Genomic DNA, 25263 nt, shown 5'->3' on the forward strand with positions numbered 1-25263 from the left:
ATATATACAATTTTTAAAACAAAAATGTTAACCTATTAATACTTCATGAAAGTGGTAATATATTATTCAAAATAATAAACCTTGATGAATTATATGTAACACCCTAAACCAAAAGTCAGCCTCATGCTGACCATACAATAATGCAAATTTGTCATAAAAACATGGCTGATTTCTACCTTTGGTAAACACAGGCATCAGCCAATCACATCACCAGTCCTAAGCCCCAAGTGCTGTGGTATACAGTAAACTTTGAACAGTATACCATAGCACAATATAAAACTAGTCACCACACTACATATAACTCACCCCTTCTCCATTCACTACCTATACCCTTGCATATTTCAGAAGTTAGAGTATGGGAAATTACTGCATTAATAGCACCTCAAATTACATGATTTGCGCGAACACACCGTATGATACAATGGCAAGTTAAAGTTAATATAGTGTGGCGAGTGAGGTGAGAAGACTGTGCATGAATGTCCATAAGTTTTCTGAATTTTAAGGTGGTAAGTATACATTTAAAAGTATTTTTTTATACATATGCTTCATAATTAAAATCGTTACATATATTTACCTTAAAAGTAAGAAAGAGGCATAAAAGAGAAGTATGCAGTACAAAAGTGTGGTATAATTGTTTTCTATTTTTAAAAAGCATTTATTTCCTTCATCAGGATCAGTTAATCAAGGCTTATAATTGCTTCACCATTAGTCTCACTGGTCTTAGTCGTGTCCGCCCAGTGGACTGTGCTGTATACAGTGCGGCTTGGATAATATTGATAAATTTCCCTAACCTTGCAAGAGACTGTGAAGTATTGTCAGAAAGACACATGTCCGATGCCTCCCTTCAGCGTCTAGGGCAATTGCCTCAGCAGAGAGAAATTAGGAGGCGACATTGGTCATTGGCAAGGTAGGGGCAACCGCACAGAAAGAGTAGTCAAGACTCAAGATAGTAGTTGCATAACCTGCAAGAAGCTAGTGCATCCCTGCATGATGAGTTTGGATTGAAGTCAACAGTAGGTAGCGCAAGATGCCTCATGCAAGTGATTTTGTTTCGAACCTGAAGAGACAGTGAATACTTAAAGTATGGCTGGAATTTCCCCTAAATGTAGGAAACATCGAGGGTTGTGAATAGTGGTCTGTGTTGGAGCCTTTCAATGCCTCTTTCAAATGAGGCTTGAATAACCTCTGCATTCACACATTGGCAGGGAAATGTTCGGATTTGTCAAGTTTTTTGTTTCCATCTTCAGGATGCTGATGGCTTGAAGTAACTGTAAGCGCCATTGAGAGCCCTCATCTACAAATATTGTTTGAAGTTGAGCTTTCAATGATGGAGCTGGGGCACGCCAGGTTCTGATGTAATATTTCATTAGCTGTCCTAGTCAGGACAGGTCTGGGCTTGCCAGTCCCAGCTTTAGCCTCATCCTTGACTTCCTTGTGTGCCAAGGATAGGAATGATTTTTTTGTATACCATTTTTTAAAAATTCATGGGGCATGAGCCACATTTTCCTGGGAAAGCTAAGTCACCATAGTTCAAGGTGTGTAGTAGCTTGGCTCATAAAACATTTAGTATAGGGTCAGCTGTTGGGCTGTGTTGTTGAATGTTTATAAGTTACGTGCTATAAATGACCGCAGCTCCTTTTGTCCTAAGATGTTTGAGGTTGGCCTCTGGGTTTGCCCCTTTGTTGAACCAGATTACCAAGTAATTATAGTTGTGCAGGTGGATATTTGCTGTTCACCTATTAGCCATTACAAAAATGTCTTGCCGGGGTGTTTGTCAAACATCATTACTTTGCTCTTCACCTGATTAACTGGAGTTTGTTTTCTGAGTTGTAATTCTGGAGGGCATTTAGGGCCCTCTGTAGGCTAGTTTTTGTGGGGTCCATGATGATGCTATCATCTGCATATTGCAGGATCTGCAGGCGAGATCTCGCATGAAGGCGTAATTAGACTTCCAGAAATTCAGGCAGTTCAGTGGTGAAAAGGTTATAAATTAGCTGTGCCTTGTTTGATGCCATTGTTAGATGGAAGTGTTGGCGTAGCTGTTCTAGCACTAGTTTTTATCCTGAGCCATGTGCCCTGGTACAAGAAAATTATGGCTTTGAAAAGTTGGGGTGAGATTCCCAGGAATTTAGTTTGTGCCTAGGATGCCCAAGGTGACTTATCAAATGCTATGCTATGTTCTGCATTCTGTCTATCACCTGTTGTTTTTTGCAATTGTCACCCCGAGTGAGACGGGTATGCTCATCCGTGAGTCCCGTGCTCTCCATGCCACTGGATTCAAGCTATCCAGGCTGATGAGGGCTGAAAGCCCGAAACCGGTCCTTGGATGCTTGTTTCCAGTCCAGGGAGGACCTGGCTTGGCAGTTCGGGCTGGACTGTTCCCATGGGCCACAGGGTCAAGACTGATTTGCATATGGCTGGGTTCAAACTGGAATGGCATGGTGAGCAAAAAAACGATGGATTTAGGCCCAGATCTCTGTACTGGGGTGAATGTATGACATTGCTCTGCATTCTGTCCATCACCTGTTGTTTTTTGCAATTGTCACCCCGAGTGAGACGGGTATGCTCAGCCGTGAGTCCCGTGCTCTCCATGCCACTGGAATCAAGCTATCCAGGCTGATGAGGGCTAAAAGCCCGAAACTGGTCCTTGGATGCCTGTTTCCAGTCCAGGGAGGACCTGGCTTGGCAGTTCGGGCTGGACTGTTCCCATGGGGCACAAGGTCAAGACTGATTTGCATATGGCTGGGTTCAAACTGGAATGGCATGGTGAGCCAAAAAAACGATGGATTTAGGCCCAGATCTCTTTACTGGGGTGAATGTATGACATTGTTCTGCATTCTGTCCATCACCTGTTGTTTTTTGTAGTCTAAGAAATGGCAGAATAGTGGTGGTTGTTTAGCCCATGTGGCTCGTCTGAACAGGTAGGCCAGTGCTGGAATATTATCAGTGGTTGAGCAATTTGGTCTGAATCCTGACTGGGAGTAGGGGAGAATGCTGTTTTCGGCTGCCCAGACTTCCAGTTTGCCCAGTAAAGTGCAAGCGTAGGTTTTGGCTTTGAGGTCCAGTAAGGCTATCAGTTGATAGTTCACTGGGTTTGTGTGAGCTCCCTTTTTGTATAGTGGATGGAGGATTGATCTTTGCCATGCTGGTGTGATTGCAAAGCGGCGTGAGGACACCTGCCGAAAAGGTTTGGGCTGATTTGAACACTGCTGCTGGAATTCCATTGGGTCCCAGAGCTCCAGCGTTTCTCATTTGTTTGATGGTTTCAATGATTAAGGCCGCTGAGATATGGAAAACCAGCCTGTGTGGGAGGTTTGGGGGCTGTGTGGGGTTCGATGTTCTTGTTTCACCCGGCTCTGAGGAGTAGAGCTGCCAGATGTAATTGACCCGTACGCTCTCCGCTACTCCATTCTCCTTTGACTGGCTGTGGTTAGTAAGTTGATTGATGTGCTTCCAGAACTGGGCATGATTCTTCTCTTTAAGAAGGCTGAACATTTGTAACCATTCAGCTTCTATCTGTTTAGTTTGATACAGCCAGGCTTGTTTCCTGTACTCTGTGAGGGGGCTGTGATGTCTTGACCCTGGGATGTTTTGTTGACTCTCCGTCTTTCCTTTAGGGTCTTTTGGGGCCTCTGCTTGCTTGCCAACATCCCTTTGGTTTCTTTGGACAAAGCTTGGGTCTGAGAATTTTGCTCTTGCGGTGTGTAGGCACCATTCATTGCCAGTTGTAATTCGACAGTGTTCTAGGAGGGCCTCAGGGCTTCGTGCTGAAACTAGTTGCTCTTTTGTTATTACCAGGCGGTTAGATTGGGGCCAAGATTTGTGGACCATTTTATTCTACGCAGGACTTTAATGCTTTTCACTCCTGTTGATTCTCCAATTGATATAAGCTAGAATGCTGCATTAGTGGAGAGTTGAGAATCACTTTAAGGGGTCTGTGATCACTCTCGCCCTGGCCGTCAACTTCAAAGTGGCAGAGGTTGGTTAACAGCAAACCGCTAATGAAAATGTAATAGAATGTTGAGATATTCCTAAAGGTGGGAAGGGGGAGCCATGATGGATCTTGGGTCTATTTGACATTACGAACGAAAGTAAGCAGTGATTTTCAAGAAGTTTTTGCATCTGGACGACCTCCTTTGGTGGGCTACGGTATTTTAATGCTTCCCAAGTGATCTGTTATTAAAGTACCCAACTATAATTGGATTGTGATATGTTTTTTTTTGTTTAAGGTCTATTTTATTTTCTAGATAGGGAGGGGAACTTAGGTCTCGATGTACACAGCGTTAAGCCCACAACCCACTTAGGGCTGGCCGTGTTTCATCAAAGTTTCTTCAAAAATACTCAAAAGCATTAGTAGGCTAGTTGGAACACAGCATGTCGCCTACAACCCTTGTTGGGCCGACCGATTGACACAGTACATATGGCAATATTAACTTGTTGTGGGAAATCTCGGGACCTTATTTAGATCAATAACATTGAAAACGCGGGTAAGAGGCCCATCTAAAGTGGGTAACGATGAATAGATAGAAAAAGAGAAAGTAATGGAAAAGAGAAATAGACCGCAACAAAAGCGGCCAGGCAGGAAGACGGTAAGGTGAGCGCAGCAGTGCATGATTCTAAGATGTAATACCTTCGTGCTTATCAGAGGGGGTGATTCACAAGATTGTTCTAATTACCTGAGGAGCCTGCTGAGATCTGGTGGGAGTATAGCATCTTCGAAGAGTTGCAGCGCTCTAAGCTTGGTGGGTATATAACGTGCATGTTCTATTTTACAGAGGTGTTTGACTAAGGGCCGCCAAACTGTTGTGAAGCGGGTGTCGCGTGATTGCAATTGCGCTGTAAAAAATTCCATAGTTATTACATGCCATAAATGCATGAACCAAGCGGCAATTGGAGGAGTGTCAGCTTTTTTCCAATACTGTGCTATAAGTTGTTTAGCCGCCCCAAGCATGTGAAGTCCTATTATCCAATCGCTGCGGGTAAGCGCTTTTAGGTTGTCAGGTTTAAGACCTAAAAGGATCGTGGTTGCAGACTCAGGCAGGGGGAAACCCAATACCTCCTTAATATGGCTAAGGACTTCCTTCAAGAGCAGGGTCAGGAGTGGACAACCCCACCAAATGTGAATGAAGTCTCCAGATGCATTCAAACACCTCCAGCACATGGGGGATGTGGCAAGGAACATTTTGTGCACCCTAGTGGGCGTGTAGTACCATTGTGTCATGATTTTAAATGCATTTTCCCTCTGTGAGATGCTATGATAGACCCTAGGAATGTCCCGCCACAGGCAATTCCACTGTGTAGGAATGATTTCCGTGGCTGATGTCAGCTGCCATTGGCGTTGATATGGGTGTGCCGTCCGCACCGGGGGTGTTGTAGGATCTGGTATGAGATAAGGCCTTTTGATTCGTCGAAGGAAAGGACCAGCCTTTCAAAGGGGGTGATTGGTCGGACAGCAGCTTGTTGCATCTCTGGTGTGGATACCCAATACAGCAACTGTGCGTATTGTAATCCCGCCCCCAGTGGGAGACGAAATTCCTCTTTGCACTGGACAAATGTCTTAAGCGTTCCCCCCTCGTACAGATCTCCGATCCCTCAGCATTCGCCCTGCAACCATTTGGCGAAGGCTTGGGAGCGGAGGGCTGGAGGGAATAGTGGGTTACCTGCAATGGGGTTATGGGGGGAGGGGAAGGTCGTTAGCTCCTTATGCATGGCTACTTTGTCCCACATATCTAGAACCGTTTTAATAGGTACAGCAATATAGGCACTGCAGGAGCGCACTGTAGGTTGGAGCCACGTAAGATCCCAGATGGTACGCCCATTTACCATCCGGTCCATATGGAACCAGATCTTTTCACTTTCAGTGGTTGTCCATTCCGAGACAAAGCAGAGATGTGAGACCCAGTAGTATTCCAGATGGTTGGGGCATGCTAGCCCCCCTCTGTCTTGCGGTAGCATGAGAATCTTGTAGGAGAATCTTGGTCTGCGAGCGCCCCATATGAAGCTAGTGAGATCTCGCACAAGGCTCTTTATCTGGTGTTGTGGGATAGGGGTGGGAAGACATTGAAATAGATACAGGATTTTAGGGAGTATCGACATTTTGACAGCGTTAAGCCTACCCAACCAGGAGATAGTTAGGGATTTCCATCCCCTTAAGTCTTCCAAAACAGTTCTCCTGCATTCCCACCAATTCACCTGGGTCCATGTGTCCAGGGAGGGGGTCAGTTGAAGTCCTAAGTATCGGATATGGTCCGTGGCCCATTGGTAAGGAGCGAGCGTCTTTAAAATTGGTATCTCCTCTTTCGGGATCGTGAGGTTTAAAGCCCAAGACTTGCCATGGTTAATTTAAAGGCCAGGGGCCCGCTCAAAGGACTGTAAAGAGTGTGATTCACAGGGTGGGTTATATGTGGATGCGATAGTGTGAGTATAAGGTCATCTGCGAATAGTGCAACCTTGTTCTGCCGACCTCCAAGAGTGAGGCCATGTATGTCCGCATTCTGCCTAATCATCTCAGCTAAAGGCTCTACCACCAGAGCAAACAGCAGAGGGGACAGGGGGCACCCCTGCCTCGTACCCCTGTGTATGAAATCATATGCTGGCCCAGTCCGATCGTTTGCAACACCGTGCAAAGAAAGCCCCAGTCCACCTGGTCGAACACCTTCTCTGCATCAAGCAACAGAAAACAGGTCGGTATGTTCCAATGGTGTGCCTTCCCCACCAGGTGCGCGATTCTACGCACATTGTCCGCCCCTTGTCTATTACGAATGAAGCCAACTTGGTCCGGCTCCACAAGGCCTGGCATGTGGGGATCTAGGCGTCTAGCAAGTATTTTGGTATAAATATTGTGGTCTGTGTTCAACAGAGCATTGGGGCGATAGGATGCACAGAGCGTGGGATCTTTTCCCAGTTTGGGGATAAGAGCTATTTCTGCCATACCCATAGAGGGCGACGGCCCTTCCCTGTCCGAAATGGAATTATACAAGCGCAGGATGTGTGGCTGGAGTTGCGCTATGAACATGCGGTAGAAGGCCAGTGGTAGGCCGTCTGGGCCTGGTGTCTTCCCGAGAGGGAGATCTATCAACGCCACTGTCAGTTTATCTGCCGTGAGAGGACCGTCCAGTTGTTTGGTGTAGTGTGGGTGTATTGGGGTCCAGGGGCACTGGTTCAGAACGTCGTCAATGTGAGCTTGGAAGGGTGTTTCCGCTGTGTAAAGGGAAGTGTAATAGGCCCTGAAGGCCTCGCATTTGGCCCGCTCTTTGGTGACCCTTTCTTCGTCCGGCAATTGAATGTTCGCATGTGGGCCTTCACTGCATGCGCTCGTAGGTGCTTCGCCAGCAATCTGCCTCTTTGTCACCCCCTCAAAATATCGTTGCTTCAAGGCCGCTCGGCTTTATTGGTGCGCAGGGCACGGAGTTGGCTCCTGAGGATTGCGAGTCACCGCCGACATGCATGCGAGAAGTGGTCCTGGTCCTGCTTCTCCCATTTCTTAATGTCCTTAGTGAGACTATCTTCTAGGCTGCGGGACTCCCGCGCCGGTGAAATCAACAAAGATGTGATGTGGCCTCGGATCGTAGACTTGAAAGTATCCTACACCACAGGGAAGGGAGTCTCGGGCAGATAATTGCTCGTAAAGTAAGAGTCAATGGCAGTTTGTATGCTTTCCACATCAGCTGGATCCCGTAGTACATGCAGCGGCAGACATCACCGCGGGAGGCGGGTGGAGCAAGTGGCCGGATCCTGCAGAAGAAGCTCAACATGGGCATGGTCGGATAGCAATATAGCAGACATAGAAGCCACTAGCGTGTCTCCTACAAGTGCGTGCTAGATAAAAAGATAGTCAATACTCGAATACGAGCGATGGACATGCAAATAGTACGAGTAATCCCGCACCTCTGGAGAGTGGTATCGCCATGAATCCATCAAGCCAAGGTCTGTTATCCATTTTCGGAGTGTGGGGGACATGGCCCCTGACCCGTTCGAGGAAGCTTCAATATGGTCCATTCTAGGATCCCACACCAAATCAAAATCTCCCCCCAGAATCAGGGAGGGGTGACCTTGTGGCACATGTTCCTGCAAGAGCTTTCGGAGGTAGTAATCCTGCATCTGGTTCGGCGCATTAACATTACACAGTGTAAATGGGCGTTTCCTGATCTCTACCCTTGCTCTGACAAAACGGCCACCTGGGCTGCGGAAGACTTTGGTTCCCCCAAAGTCTTCCGCACTGATAGCCGTAACCTCCTGAGGCACAGCCGGGAGATAGGTGTTGTAGAAATCAGAAGGAAATCATTTTTAAAATTGCATGTAACTGTTTTTAATAGCGCACGCTCTACTTGCCTGTATTCCACTTGAAAAGCTTACCCAGCAGCGGTTGACATGCTGAGAGGGAGAGCTCGTGGGAGGCTTCGTAGGCGCCATCAGCCCAACGGAACGAGGGACACGCCCACTTTGCGGACACGCCCCCTTGCAAGCACGTAAATAGAACGCTGGTATCAGCGCGTCCACTGATAGCCGTAACCTCCTGAGGCACAGCCGGGAGATAGGTGTTGTAGAAATCAGAAGGAAATCATTTTTAAAATTGCATGTAACTGTTTTTAATAGCGCACGCTCTACTTGCCTGTATTCCACTTGAAAAGCTTACCCAGCAGCGGTTGACACGCTGAGAGGGAGAGCTCGTGGGAGGCTTCGTAGGCGCCATCAGCCCAACGGAACGAGGGACACGCCCACTTTGCGGACACACCCCCTTGCAAGCACGTAAATAGAACGCTGGTATCAGCGCGTCCACTGATAGCCGTAACCTCCTGAGGCACAGCCGGGAGATAGGTGTTGTAGAAATCAGAAGGAAATCATTTTTAAAATTGCATGTAACTGTTTTTAATAGCGCACGCTCTATTTGCCTGTATTCCACTTGAAAAGCTTACCCAGCAGCGGTTGACACGCTGAGAGGGAGAGCTCGTGGGAGGCTTCGTAGGCGCCATCAGCCCAACGGAACGAGGGACACGCCCACTTTGCGGACACGCCCCCTTGCAAGCACGTAAATAGAACGCTGGTATCAGCGCGTCCACTGATAGCCGTAACCTCCTGAGGCACAGCCGGGAGATAGGTGTTGTAGAAATCAGAAGGAAATCATTTTTAAAATTGCATGTAACTGTTTTTAATAGCGCACGCTCTACTTGCCTGTATTCCACTTGAAAAGCTTACCCAGCAGCGGTTGACACGCTGAGAGGGAGAGCTCGTGGGAGGCTTCGTAGGCGCCATCAGCCCAACGGAACGAGGGACACGCCCACTTTGCGGACACACACCCCTTCCTCTGACCTATAATAATGTGTATGTACCGGAGGCGCAGCGGACGAGCGCAGCGGGCGCGACGAATGCGCGCCGAAGGCGCGCATAAGGCAAGCTCGTCTGCGCTCGTCCGCGCCGAGTCCGGGCCCAGGGCCAGCCCCCCTACTCCTTATCCATCAGTACGCCTGCAGTATAGCCCTGACACTTTGCATAGTTTCAGGACACCCACTAGTGAGGGATGCCTACACAGATTTCAAGCTGATGCCCTACCCCCTACCTGCCCCAAGTGCAACCTCCACCTTAAGCCCAAAACTACACCTGAACTGCTATATGACTACCGTATGTACCTGCTGAATTGCCGCTCCCTCCCAAAACATAGGGTTGAAATTTCTCTCCTAATAGAGGAACTCTCACCTGACATACTGTTTTTAACCGAAACCTGGCTAACTCCTGACGCTGAGCCAGCGATTCTGGAAGCCCTCCCCTCAGGCTTTCAAATCTCTCACCAAGACCGGCCTAAAGGGAGAGGAGGAGGTCTAGCGATAATTTATAAAGATCAATTTTGCTGCCGTGTAGCAGCCGAATCCATCCCGGACTGCGAGAGTATCACGTTCCATGTTGAACTCTCACCTAACAACTGCCTTTCTGGCACGCTTATTTACCGCCCTCCCGGCCCCCCGAATCAGTTCCACGTCTGTTTACCCTCAAACATAGCCGAACGCCTTAATCCCTTATCTAACTTTACCGTTTTAGGTGATTTTAATTTTCATTTCGATTCGGATTTGGACCATACAGCCACTATTTTAACAGAAGACCTCGCAGCTCTACAATTGACCCAAAAAGTTACCTCCCCCACTCATGTTAAGGGTCATCTGCTGGACCCGGTTTTTAGCAACTGCATCGGCCTCACAACAGGATCACCCATCCACTTGCCTTGGACCGATCATTTTTTGATCCCTATCAGTTGGTCTGCACTGAAACCCTCTAAATTGACACCGACCACAAGACTCACTAGAGCTTGGTCAAAACTCGCAATTGACAAATGGACTAATTTACTTGCTGAGAACCCCCCTCTAATCAAAGATAACCCTAACCTTGCTAACCTGGCTTATTCTAATTGGATCACTCAGTCTCTAGACGTAGCCCTCCCCAAAAAAAAATCACATTAAAACGAGTTCAAAAAACGGCCCCATGGTATACTGAAGATCTCAGAGCCAAGAAACGCTGCTGTAGGCAGTCTGAAAGAAGCTGGCGAGCTGATTATTCCTTAGAAAAAAAAAATCTCTATCATGAAGCCATCAGGGAATACAAAATGTTGATAAAATCGACCCAAGCCGCTTACTTTTCGGAAAAAATCTCCCTTGCTAAATCCAAACCTAAGGAAATTTTTAAGATTATAAAAAAACTGACCAAACAGCCCCCCTGTGATCAGGCAGATAAGTCCACTACTCATTGTAACGACGTCGCTGAATTCTTTCACCAGAAAATAAATACCATTTACTCTGCTTTCCCACCAAACAATCTCACCCTCTCAATTCCTACTTGTCCCCCCATAACTCCCACTCTTCATTCACCCACATTAACACACTTCCCCCCACTAGAGCTAGCTACTCTTGAGCCCCTAGCTCGGAGTGTTAAATCCGGTTCCCCCAACGACCCAGCACCCCCAGACATAATAATGGCAGCATCTCAAATCACTCTGCCCATAATTAAGGACATCCTAAACGCCTCCATTTCATCCAGTGTGGTCCCGACTGCCTGGAAGCAGGCTATGGTCAGAGCTCTAGTGAAGAAGCCCAACTTGGACCCTAATGATCTGAGTAATTATCGCCCCATATCCCTGCTCCCATGGATCAGCAAGATTCTGGAAAAATATATCAATAAACAGCTATCACTTTTCTGGAAGATCACCAACTACTGGACCCGACCCAGACGGGCTTCAGACCCAAGCATGGGACCGAGACCGCACTCCTTATGGTCACTGAGGAAGCGCGAAAGATCTTGGATCAAGGAGGATCAGTGGCAGTGATCCTCCTTGATCTCAGCGCGGCCTTTGACACGGTTAGCCATAACACTCTGCTATATCGCATGTCCCAGGTTGGGATTGAAGACAAAGCCTTGTCCTGGTTCAAATCTTTCCTCCAAGACAGATCTTTCTGTGTGTTTGAAGACGACTCTGTCTCTGCCAGCAGACCTTTGAATTGTGGAGTCCCTCAGGGATCATCTCTAAGCCCTGCACTTTTTAATTTGTACATGAGGCCACTGGCTGACGTCGTCCGTCCGTATGGGATTAAGATCATTTCCTACGCGGACGATACGCAGCTGGTGGTCTCCATGACTCAGGAAGCCACTCCATCGGCTCCAGGCGGGCTCAGAGAGTGTCTCGAGGAAGTGAAGACCTGGATGTCCCTTTCTTCGTTAAAACTGAATGGGGACAAAACGGAGCTGATGATCCTGGGCTCCCCAGACCCCAGCATTCCCCCCTCTTTATGGCCACCCAGTCTGGGCCCCCCACCTACTCCCAAAAACAGTATCAAAAGCCTTGGAGTTTGGCTTGACAGATCCCTGTCCTTTAACACGCAGTCCACAAAACTCTCGGCCACCTGTTTTGGCATCATGAAAATGTTGAAAAGAATCCTCCCCCTCCTTCCCTGGGAGGCCAAACAAACTGCCATACAAGGCTTAATTCAATCGCGACTCGATTTCAACAACATACTTTATCTTGGTGCCCCCGAATCCACCCTCAGAAGGCTCCAGATAGTTCAAAACTGCGCAGCACGCATTCTATTGACCTTCCCCGCAGACAGTCAGTGAGAGCAGGCCTGACTACCCTCCACTGGCTACCGGTGCGACAGAGGGTCCTGTTTAAAGCCATGTGCACCGCGCACCAGGCCTTCTGGAACACTGGCCCAAAAATTACCCAAGACTTAATTACCCATTATGTGCCCAACAGAAGCCTCCGCTCCAGTCAAATATTTCTTGCAAAAACCCCCAAAATAAAAAGATCTAGATCCGGAGGCAGGACCTTCTCCTTCAACGGTGCTAGAGCCTGGAACGCCCTCCCACTGTACCTTAGAGCTAATTCTAACCTCTCAACCTTCCGCAGACAATTAAAGACCCATTTATTTCACTCAATCTAGATAATCTCATCCCTAATTCCCATCTGAGCCTGTTGTAGGTACTCGGTTCTCTTAGCGCTTGGACGCCTTCGGGCAGCAATTCGCGCTATACAAATGCACATCCTATCCTATCCTATCCTATCCCCCCTGCCTAATATCATGTCTGCATAGAATAGCCACCCCAGCCATTTTGGTGGGTGCCGTGGCCCAGAATTGGTGGGGATATGTAGGGAAAGCCATGCGGGGTATATCAGTTTTCAGTAGGTGGGTTTCTTGAAGAAAGATGATGTCTGGTCTGTGTTGGAGTAGGTAGCACCACAATTGCTGCCGCTTGTTGGGAGACTTAAGCCCCTTGACATTAAGGGATAATATATTTAAGGGTTCAAAGGAGCCATAAGAATATCTGGTCCCAAGTTAGTCCATCATGCCACCAAAGAAATCACGTCAGGATAACGGAAGGGGGGTCAGGAGTGGGTCCTCCCTATGGACAGAGGCGCGCCCTAGCACTGGAGTCACCTGTCCGCCATGCCTCGCATACAAGAAGAAAAGAGAGAGAAGCTTCAGACAAGAAGGAAGATAGCAGAGGGAAGAGTAGATAACCAACATTGGCCAACCGGGTCACAGTGTTCCCTTCCAGTCGCGGGCCAGCCTACACCCTAATGTTTGGATGGGCCCAGAGACATCACTCTCTCAAGAACAGATGGGGGTAGGTCGCCTGCTGCTCTCAAGTTCCTTCAGGCGGGGTGCTCTGGCACCCGCCACACTGCGAAAAGGGAGTTGGGGCAGTGTCGGGATAACATTAGCAAACATCAAATTTAACTAGGAAGAGCTGTGGTCCCAGAGGGAGGTTCCAAGGTCCAACATGGGGACATGAGCTATTTATCAGGGGAGTGGAGAGTCCGGACCTGCATCTGATTTGTCCCCCTCTAAGGACCTGATGTGTTCGATAATGTTCTGCTTGGCCTGCGATGCTGTATATTCATCAAGGGGTGGCGAGCGTCTGCGCAGGCGCACGGTCGACCAGGATGGCCTGGCGGGCACCCGTGTAGAAGGCGTAGATCGGGTGGGGCTGGTGGGTAATAAGGAGGGAAATTGGAGTAGTTGAGCCGCTTCATTGTAGGACTGTATCACTCAACGTTTGGACTCCCATGTAAAAATAAGGGCGAATGGGTGGCCCAACTGATAGGAGATGGCCATGCTCTGCAGCTTGTCTGTCACAGGTTTAATGCCGCGGCGGCGTTGCAAGGTGTTGGGGACTAGGTCCTGAAAGATCTGGATCTTGTTCCTCGTATGTGAGATCCTGCTTGGCTCTCGCTGCCCGAAAAATAGCTTCTTTTTCTGTGAAGAAATGGACCCTGGCTAGGCTGTCTGGAAGGAGGTCCGGCCTGCCAGCGGGCCCAGAGACTCGGTGCGCCCGGTCCAAAGCCGGCGGGGAGGCGTTGTCATCCCCCCAGACCTAATGGAGGAGCTGCGCCACATAAGTCATAGAGGAACCCCCCAGATGTGGAGGTTGTTCTGCCGACTTCGATTTTCCAGGTCCTCCTTCTTCATTTGCAACTCTATTTGTTGGTCTTCCAGGATGGCCAGGCGTTGCCAAAGTTGCTCCTAATCTTCTGTGCTGGCGTCAACTGTCTTTTCCAGCCCGTCCACTCTCTCGCCTAGGTCTGGAGACTCGGTGCGCCCGGTCCAAAGCCGGCGGGAAGGCGTTGTCATCCCCCCAGACCTCATGGAGGAGCTGCGCCACATAAGTCATAGAGGAACTTCCCAGATGTGGAGGTTGTCCCGCCGACTTCGATTTTCCAGGTCCTCCTTCTTCATTTGCAACTCTATTTGTTGGTCTTCCAGGATGGCCAGGCGTTGCCAAAGTTGCTCCTAATCTTCTGTGCTGGCGTCAACTGTCTTTTCCAGCCCGTCCACTCTCTCGCCTAGGTCCGTAACTTCCTTCCTGAGTTCCCGAACACAGGAGTGTTCTTCGGTGCGTAGGGAGCCAATTTTGTTCTTCAACTCAGACATGAAGGAGGCCATAAATGCTTGCTTGACCGGCGACGAGTCCTCTTCAGCCAGCGGAGCCACCTCAGCAGGGGCAGACGGACCCACCTTACCCCACATAGCTGCCGCAGAGTTGTGTTTGGAGGTTGGAGCTGAAACGTCCTTGTCTCTATTGGTACGTGTCATTGCGGAGCTGTGGCCGTCCTGCGAGGCACCGGTCCCTAAGGCCAGCGAGGGTCCGTGACAGTCCACAGGGGCCCACGTAGTGTCAGGAATATCTCGGTCTACGTGATGAGCGTGTCAGCAGCCAGCGGGCATCCCTGCAGCTCTCAACCGCAGGTTCAAGTGCGCCAATGGCTGGTGAGTTGGTGATGAGTCTGTATGGAGCGTGCCGTCAAAGTGTCGCTGGGAAGCTGTGATATGGGTTTTGACGAGAGGTCTCCAATGATTTCAGCAAAGTAATCTAGAGGCCGGAATTTTTGGGTGCAGAGAAGACTTAACATAGCAATTAACTAGAAGCAGTCAAAGATTTTTATTTTTTAGTCGGCTGATAAGTAGGGCTTGACTCACCATGGGCATCCCCTGGCAGACACTAAAACTCGAACCAAGCGAGATCAGCTGATCTTATGTCGGCCAAGAAAGTATATGATTCATTAGGCAAAGTATGTTGGCACTGTTCAAAATATCGTGGTGGACTTTGATGTGATATCTTGGTGTTAGTGCCATCTCATGGGCATTGCTCTGATGTTGGGGGGCTGTTGCTCTGTGGGATAGTGGCCAGGGCATACCCGTGGGGGACTGCTGAGCCTCTGGCATTTAGGGAATGTCCGTGTTTAGTGTTAAGTGGTGTTTTTTGACTAGTTTCTGTATTATAAATTTTGGTTTGAACTTTCAAGCGGTGGCCGAGAAAAAGGGAGCTCCCAAAACACATTTTCTCCATTAATTTTTCCATAGAAATTTTAAGACACAGCTACAGCCCAAACCTCTGAACGGATTTACACCAAATATGGCAGAAAGCTAGATTGTGGTCCTGAAAGAGTGCTTTTTGGGGTTTGGTGTAATTCGGTTGTTAAAAATGGTGTTTCACCCTGTACAAGCAAGAACTAACACTCTAGTCAGGGTAAGCTAGATACACACTAAAAGATAACCTGTGCTCACCCCCTGGTAGCTTGGCACAAAGCAGTCCGGCTTATCTAAAACGGCAATGTGTAACTTATTTGTGCAGCGCACACACATATTAACACAATGAAAACACCACAAAAATACTCCATTCAAAGTTAGAAAAAAGACGATAATTATGTAGGTAAATCAAGACCAAAACGATTACATTCAAATAAGTACAACCGAAGTTATGAATTTGTAAAGCTTAAATAAAATGTTAGTGCTTACAGTCATAAAGCACCATAAAGCGATATCTGGTCACTATTTGCTAGACCTGGGTAAATCCAAAGTTCAGGCCGACCGCGATGGAGGGCATGCTGGCTACAGGACTCCCTCCGGTCCACCTGAAAAAGTACCTTGGATGGAGGAAGTATCAAAAACTTGATTCAAGGAGCAGATGAGGCAAGGCTTTGTCGTTGATCCCGTGGATGAAGGCAATTATATTTCACCACTTGAGAAGTGCTAAAATATGTATGCATCCCAGAGAGCGCTTTTTGGAATAGAGCTCCGAAACCGCACCCACCTTTGAGGTACATATTTTCCTCTTCCTCGGTTCCAACCAGTCCAGTACCGGGTTGACAGTCTCTGTGTGCCTGAGGAATTTTCCACAGTGCATGTTAGTTTGCATATGTGCTAGGGATAGCACTATTTATTTTTAAAATTATCCAGCACACCTATCCTGGTCTATGCCCTAAGCACTCAATAAGTATATACCACTTGGACAGGGAGCCCGATTAATTTTTTTATTGTCCTGTTTTAGCAACCATAGTTCCTCGCTATTTAGGATTCTTAGTAGAAATAGAAAAAGCGCTACTGCAAGCCTTCATTTTGTTTTTTGTTTTCTTTACTATTTTCATATATCTCATTTAAAAAAAGATCCAAACTGCCTTCCATTCCTTACTTTTGTGTTAGTTCTTACACCCTTTTGTGAGAGTTTTCTAAAATATCCAATTATCTTTCAGAACTGATGATGATTCAGGCTTGTCATGATTTCGTCCGAAGTTACCCTTTGAAATGTATTTGGGTTTTTCTTTCAAAATGTTATAATGTATTTTGGCAAAACAGATGTTTCAGAGAAAATGCTTTTGTGTGTGATGGTTTCTCAATGTTTGCATTGTCATAGTTTTCTTTTTCTGCATTTGTACATGCTGCAAACTATCCTAATAAACCTTCCAACTAACATATTTTCTATCCCATGACTCCTTTGATCTGGAGGAGGTGTAGAAAATGCCACTGCTTATTGACCTCTGCAGTAATGTCTGTATAGTGCTTTTGCTAGTACTGTAATGACTAACCTTCCCTGTGTGCTACTGTTAGTCTAGTTTTAAAGTTGTATTTACAAAACTTAGTTGCAATATTGTTTGTGAAACAATGTCTGGATTAGTTAGTTACTAGTATTCTCTTATAGGGTCCAAGAGAATCAGTGACAGTGAAGTCTCGGACTATGACTGTGATGATGGTGTCGGTGTCATCTCAGGTATCAGTTTTCACAGTTTTGTTCCAGCAGTTGCCATTTTGACATTGTTTCATTTGCCGCTGTCTGCCTGTATTTTCTTTGGCTGTATTAAATGTTAGTTTTTACCCTAGGGGGCCAATTACGATGTCGTTTGGAAAGTCTTCCGACCAAATCTTTTTCCAAATCGTTTTCAACCAAATCGGGTCCCGACCGCCCGATTTCGATGCTTCCCAACATTGTTCGGTTGGACTCGCATTGACTCCAAGGGAGCCTGTGTTCCGAACGAGAGCACAGGCTTCCATTGAAAAAAGGGGTGGTTGGGGAAAATCTTGTATCCTGTGGTGGGCACCCCTTGGTGCCTCCCACACTGTGCATGGTTGGAAAGAAGGGTCCCTTGGGTACCCCCAAGGGCCCTTGCCAGAAGCCTCAGGGTGAACGGGGGCCTGCAATGTGCTCTCAAAGTCAGATTCTGACAGCAGTGTCGGGCAGACCGAATGGGAATGGCTGTCTGAATCGGTCATCGTAATCGTTCACTCGGAAACTGTGTGCATAGAGCTGTACGATTTGGTTCCGAAAGACTTGTGCTGTCCGAATGCCTTTTGGAACCGAATCATACAGCCCAAGTGGTTTCTAGGCATTGCAATCGGTCGGTTAGAAATGTGTACAATTTGTTTGCAGACATAAGTTCCGAATTGGATTCTGAGATTCCGAATTCCATTCAGAGCCTTTCCAACCAACATTGTAATCGGCCCCCAGATGTGCTATTGTTTTAAGCCTGTTATGAAATGCGCACCAAAAGCCAGGGGCTTTCTATCAATAGGCTATAGGATGTTAGTTACATGAATTTCTTACAGATAGATGTGCCTTATCACTCATACCACAACATGGTTATCCCAGCTCAAAATCCAACTGTGCACAAATTAGCCCTATGTTAGAACATGAATAATTTAGTAGAGGGGTCTCCATTGGCTGGCCTTCTCTGACAAAAACGTAAACTCTACTGCAGAATACTTTCTTTCTTGCTACTGCCAGCAAGAGACTAATCCAGACATCCAGTCTTGCTTGGAATCTGATAGTGTATTTTTCAACATGGTGTCCATTGTATGATCTCAGGTTCCTTTTTGGATACATTGAGCACCAAGCTTCAGGAGAGAAATGTAATGCCAGGGTTCTCAGGTTCAGGCTTGACCCTAAACCACCGAACACCAGTACCATTCTTCACACCCCTGAGCTCATACAGTTGAGAAGCACACTGCATTTGGGGGTTGAGGATAATCCCAGAAGTGTAGCATGAGAAGGCATGGTATCTTGTCTCCTCGTAGTTTTTTCTGGATTCATTGATAGTCTCCTTTACATTGGCCTTTATCCCATCTCATAAGAAGATGAAATTTACTCATCGGTATCCAGATAATTAAAAACTAAGGACATCCATTTTTTTAAGAGATAGCTTTTATTTCTGCTGAATGCTCTGTAAACCCTGTCCATTGAAGGACCATTCTGGCTGCTCCAGATCTTCTTCACTCTGCCTTCATTCTGTATAGACATAAGTCCGTCACTACGCTTAGATGTTGAGGAAGGAATCTCCTACCAGCAAGAGAAGATAATATGTTCCCCTTACTGACCATTCTTACTGAGAACTACACCACCCTCTCTGTTGCAGTTGTACCAGCCACCTTAAAGAACAAAACAGGTCCCTCCCAGTAACTCAAGAAACATTGAGAAGTATGTAAAAAAAAAAGAAAAAAGAAATTTGGTGGTCTGTCAATTTGAAAACATAGTGTCACAGGCCATGATAATACCTTCTCATTTTATATTGCTTTTATATCAATAGTTTGGCATTTCAACATGCTATGAGTAATTGGTATTGCTATGACCCACTTTAGTGGTTCTCAATTTATCAACTTCAGAAGATGATGGTCAGCTGCGTGTGTCAACTCTGGAATGATTACGATTGGTATGCCTCTTTACTGCTAATCTGTGTTGAAGTAGAAGATATGTTTATGCTCTGGCTGGTCAAGTAGCAAGATATTGCTGATGTCTGTGAACCACAGACCTAACTCACACTGTTGCAACAACAATATACAGTGGCCTGTCCCTGCACCCACAAGTCTGGCTTAAGTCTTTGGAGTTAAAAAGGAGGCCCATAACAAAGTCACTGATTTTCCCTACACTAGGAATACTTTGTTTGGTCCTCTTTCAGAAGCACTGCAATGTTAGAAAACAGTTTTGATTAAAGTGAAATTGCTGAGGTCCATCGGTTGGTACCAGCCAGACCCTGAACCTCCTTCAGACCAGCCAAGATTTCTTTTATGTTTTATGGTCAGAGCTTCCTTTGTTCCAAGCTTTTGACAAGACCCTTCACTTTCACTGCCTTGATCAGTCTAAAAAGAGATGCTTCACAGCAAAACAGATCCACTCTAGAATGAGTATCCTTCATCAAGGACATAGCAACTCTTTTCCTGGAGTGCAGCATTATGATGGCCTAGTCCTTACAGATGTATCTGTGGTTACAAGCATCTTGCTTCAGTTTTGTTACCCACATCACGGTAAAATATTTCTACAATGTATGTGCTCTTATAAGGATTTCCTTATGCACAAGACCCTTTCCTCTAGATCAGGCAGAGCAAGCACCAGAACTACCTTCTAGGCCACATTTACAAATGAGTCTTAACTCACTCATCGCTTATGTCAACTTTCATATGGTGAACCCTTGAGGACCTATTGTATGTGATTCCTCTTTTGCCCACCAAAATCACAGTTTCCAGTTACCACAGACTCACCAGTCTATGGCGGGGGAGTTATAGGGGTAGAGGATGGTCATACTATAATAATCTGTCCATCACATTGAAACCTTTACTTAATAGAGCTGGGGTAAAAGGCAGTCTGTCTCTTCAGAGACCACAAATGTATTAGATAGGGAATATAGAGAGCACCACGGTCAGGCTGTATATCAGGAAGGATAGGGTGCCCATTACCCATATTTCTTTGATTGGCAGTAGACCGGTGAGAAATGGAAAATTGTCTGGCATATATTGTACTCGGTCTCCCATACTGCAGTGATTTTGATTCATAGAACAACCAGCATGAGATGGTGACTTCCTTTTCCCATGAATGAGATACAACATAGGCAGTGCTCAACACCTTCTTTTTGAGGCTCATGGAGATCAAAAGCAAAATGTTTTAGTGACATCTGAACAGAATGGAAACAACTCGCCTCTTGGATGGGCCCCAGTTTATTATCCACATGACACGGGCAAATGCTGTACTGATGAGAAAAGTTTCAATGCTTAACTCTGAACCTTTCATTCCAAAAGTCATTGAATACATATAGGACATCTGCAGTTCTTCTGTCATTTTTGTGCCTACAGTCTGGCCTCTCTGGTTCTCAGATGTTCTACCTGTTTTTTAGAAAGAGGCGTTTGCGCTCTCATCAAGGCAGGACTGTCTTACCACAGGCAGGTGAAGAGTCCCTCAGCTCTCTGAATAATCGTTCAGTTTAAGCACCTAGTTCCTGAAGAGCTTGTCTATTCTTATCTAGGCTACAACTCCTACAATATACAAATGCGGATTGCCTGCAGGAAATCCACTGCCACCTGCTACCAGGTGCCTATAAACATCTCTTCACCCCTGCAGAACGACAAATAAATTAAGTTCTTTACCAAGAAACTGAATGAATCGAGTTTAGGAATACACCTGCAAGACATGCATGGTGGTTATAACTTATTTGGGCATGCAGAAATTGACAAGTAGAATCCTTTCGATATCTCACAAAGTTTTCAAATACATCTCTCCTCACTTCAGATGAAGCAATGGTATCCTTTAACTTGAAGCTGCTTTCTTGAATTGCATGTTTCCTCATTAACATTCATAAATGGCTTAGAGCCGGACTGTCTTCACCTAAGATGTACCCTCTCTTTACCCACGTCCTTATCAATTTTCATATAAAGCTTTCTGATGCAGGATAGTTTGCATTACAATGTAAGTTTCCACCCATTTCTACAAAACCTGGATTCTTACACTACTTCGAAACGCAGGGCAAGATGCCAGATTTTGAAAGGATGTTAGACTACACTACATTTGTATATTAGCTCTTGTACAGCAGATTCTGTATGTTAATAGCTCTGTAAATCAATGGCGTTTCATTACAAACTGCATAGTTTTCAATGAATGAAGTGAAGGTTCATCCTCTATCAATTTGAACTTCGTGTTGCAAGTGGGTCTCTTCAGTGGGCACACTAACTGAGAAAATGGAATAGTAGATGAAAATCTTCAAATCACCAGCATAATAGTGACTGGATATAGTGAAGACTTAGGCAATTAAGTATTTGAAGCAAACATGACATTGCATTTAGAGAAGGGATTCAAGATCTTGTTACACTCCATAAATAGGAAGAGCATTGAGCATTGACCAATCCACATGCCAGAATACAAATAATTGCAGAGCTACGAACAACATCAGAATATAGATGTATCAAAAATCTCCAATGATAAAGAAATAGTTAAATTAATTTTAGACTGTTTGATCGTTAGGTCAAGCAAAATCAGAAAACTAGACAGTTTCTTGTAAGTTAGTAAGATTTGCACTGTTTCAGCAGAATGTGGCTGCCAAAGGCAAAATTGAACAGGAGATAAGAGAGTTAGATTAGGCTAAAGATAGTGTTCCTCAAACGATCATTGGAATCCTCATAAAAAACTGGAAGGATGTTTTTGAAAATCAGAATTTCCATTAGCATGTCCAAGAGCTACCCATTGAAAAAGATCAACCTTCAGTGACGTTAAATATCTTACATGGCTTCTGAAGAAGCGTTTTGCACAAACCTAGTACAACATATGGTGGAAAGTGCACATAATCGATGTTTAGTCTGTTGCTGATTCAATCGTGGTATATGAGCAAGGCTCGGTGAGTGGCTTGCTGTACACAAGAGTAAGGGTTGCATGTGATTTAAAAGAAAAACGATTAAGTGAAATACCTTTAATGAGAAACTAGTTCATTCATACAGTTTAATTGACATTTTCAGGATGAATGGCATTACCATTTCATAGAAACCAATTCATAGAATGTCTTTTATTCGAAATTGGCTTCTCTATACTGATTTTTTAAGATGTAAATGAAATTTGTGCAGGTCTTCTTTTCAGAAACATTCTTGTCGAAGAATTTATTTCAATCATTTACATCGGGGAAACATTATTTTGGATTGCCATCTTTTACATTGTCAAACAATTACTTTTAATTTGCTGAACCTTCCCCGCCTTTAAACACCATCCCTCTCTGCCCCCTAAAAATGCCTTTCCACACATAAGCCACACCCAACCCTGACCTCTAAACTCCACCCATTCTTAAACCCTAAAAAACCCTCACCACACCTAAACTCCACCCATCTCTGATCCTTAAACTTCATGAATCCCTGGACCCTTAGTTTCTAGTCTCAAACTCCACCAATATCTTAACTTAATATCCCTCACCATCCCAAAACTCCTGCCTACCTGAACCCCAAAAACACTTTCTACAGGCAATCTCAACCTATCCCTGAACACTTAAAACACCACTCCACCCTACATTCCACCCATTCCTCTACACTAATAACCCTTCATTACCCCAAAACTCTAGTTATAACCAGCACTAATCTCTACCCAGTCGTAAAACCTAAAAAACCTTAACACCCCTACATGCCACCTATCTCTGAACCCTGAAAACCTGTCAGCAATGCTAAATCCACTCATCCCTGAACCCCAAAAACCTCTTACCACGCTAAACTCCACCAATGCCTGATCCCTTGAAAACCCCCATCCCCCTAGCCTCCACCAATCTCTGAACCCTAGCAACCATTCATTGCTCCCGAACAGCACCCATTCCTGAATACAAAAAACACTAACTAACCCTAACCTTTATCAATGGGTGTGATTTTGGATGCTTCCTTAAAAGGGTCTTTCTTTTAAAACGTTTCCTTTTATTTTCGATGTATGTGTATTTACTTAAAATTGTCAGTCTTCACACATTTTTTTCCATGATTTGATTTCCTCCAATGTGGTTTCTCAGTTTTCCTTTTTCCATTAATCAACAAACATCAAGAGTAAAGACTGTAGTGAGGAATTCTGATGTGGTGAAAGCGTCACAATAACTTACTGCTCATATTTATTAATCTGAGGTCATTGCTCCTCGGTAAAAGCCTCCCAGAACCTGAGTATCATTGCCTCTTGCATTTTATCACTTGGCTACAAAAATGATGACCAATGATCTAAACCATATGTGATCTCTTCAGAGGGAAGGTTCACCTTGAAGAGTAGGGTCTATGATGAGGAAGGCTAGACTCCGAGCCAGACTGACATATTTTACTTAATTGGTTTAAAATTCTCAACAAATCCTTTATATTCTAATTTGATTAAATAGTCAAACAGTGGTTAGTGGAACTGTGTTTTATTTTAAAAGCATTGTGAGATAACGCGAGTGCATTTTCAGTTCAGCATGATTAAAGATTAATGACTGAGTGTGTTATTGAGGCTTATCTTGACTATCTGCACGTCACCTCACATTACCTCACACCTTCAACCAGCACTATATGTCGACTGTTACCATGATATTAAACACGAGGAAAAAAATCCCTAATTTCATCATTTTTAAAGATTGTCAAGATGATACTGCTGTATTACGCACTTTAAATCAAAAAATAAAGTTTCCTTGTACAATTAGTTTTTTTAGCAAAAATTAAGAAAATATGATGACGTTTCTTTAGAACAGATTAATGTGCTTGTGACCAAGTTGCCTAGCGATGTTTATTTAAATGTATATTTTCTTTGTCATTTTGTGTGTAGAATATCGACATAATGGAAGAGATCTTCAAAGTTCAACATTGTCAGTTCCAGATCAAGTAATGTCCTCCAATAACTGTTCTCGATCAGGGTCACCTCAACGTGGGGATAGTATAGGAAGGACGAGATCGTGGTCTCCCAGTGTGCCTCCTCCTCAAATGTAAGGCATTATTGTATGTTTTAGATAGAAAATTAATATGTATAAATAGCTAGTCAGTTGCTGTTTTTTTTAGAAGTGACTCATAAGACTAAAGCTGACATAGAAAAACAGTGAAGACCAAAGCCTGCTATAGAAATAGAAATGGCACTGTATATTAGAAACTCCGTTTCTGCGCTTGTGTGATTCTTCACTAAATGTAAAAATCTTATGAACTGTATCATTCCAGAGCTAAATAACTCCAAAGCAATAAAAACATTTATTTTTAAAAATGTAACAAAGAAATGATAATGTACAAATTAACCTAACCTGTATCCATACAAAGCCTATAAAAATCCCTAGTAGAAAAAACATTTTAGCTGTCTTGCCAGACTCATGTTTTAACCAAAAAAAGTTTGAGTGTGTGTATATATATTTATATATATATACTAAGATATATTTATAAGTTCACTTACAACAATTTGTTTGCTACAATGTTGAAGGCGTTTTATTCTTATTTTACGCATGCCTAGTGGCTTCCCAACCACTGCTACAGGCAGCTGCCTCCTCCCCTTAGCAATTTGATGTGCTGAACTTCACATGCTTACCATGCTTTCATTGGTGGCCATATTTAAATGGTGTACCAATACTTTATCATTGGTTTACCCTTCCATGTTGGCTGAGTCACTGCGTCTAAATGTATCCACGATCTTGAAAGGGTAAACCATTATTAAAGTAATGGTAAACCGTTCAGAGATTGCTACTTAGTCATCCATCTTTCAATGTTGTTGCCATATTGTACCATAATGCTCTTCCTTCCCAGGCTGACGTGTTACTTAAAATGCATTGTCCATCCTGGCACGGTAAACCTATAATAAAGTATTGGTGAACTAATAAAAGATCACCAGCCAGACTTGGATATGCACAGGCCACTATCCTTTAATATGTTTGTTGAAATGTATCACTACTTTGCACTCTCCTGATGGCAGACGCGTTGCTTCTAAATGCATTTAATTATGTAGTTAAGAATGCAGGGTTCCAGATAAAACAGGTCTCTAAAAACCCATTCTGGTTATATAAATAAGAGACTGTTGAAGCTACTGACATCAAGGGATAATTAATAATGGACAATGATTGAAATTGCTAAGCATTTATTAATAGACTGTTGAATAGACAGTAGACAGTGGGTATTTTCAGATATTGTTGATGCGACCTCAGTAAAGGTAGAGTTAACAAAAGCGATTCTTCAGGTTTGTTTGGCTTTCACACTTCACTGCTATTTAGACAATTATCAATGGCACATTTCAGATTTATTT

General features: G+C 44.9%; 1 protein-coding gene across 2 annotated transcripts in view; it reads left to right on the forward strand.

Annotated features, from left to right (window-relative positions):
* RIMS2 (regulating synaptic membrane exocytosis 2) overlaps positions 1 to 25263 on the forward strand; it is a 1859827-nt gene that overhangs the window by 1203877 nt on the left and 630687 nt on the right. For both annotated transcript variants that reach the window (XM_086966100.1, XM_086966101.1), the window contains 2 exons: positions 16957 to 17025; positions 23815 to 23971. In XM_086966100.1, coding sequence (XP_086822226.1) covers positions 16957 to 17025; positions 23815 to 23971 — 226 coding nt within the window. The remainder of the gene's footprint in view (positions 1 to 16956; positions 17026 to 23814; positions 23972 to 25263) is intronic.

This window comes from Lissotriton vulgaris, chromosome 4_1 (assembly GCF_964263255.1).
Source record: "Lissotriton vulgaris chromosome 4_1, aLisVul1.2, whole genome shotgun sequence".
NCBI lineage: Eukaryota > Metazoa > Chordata > Amphibia > Caudata > Salamandridae > Lissotriton > Lissotriton vulgaris.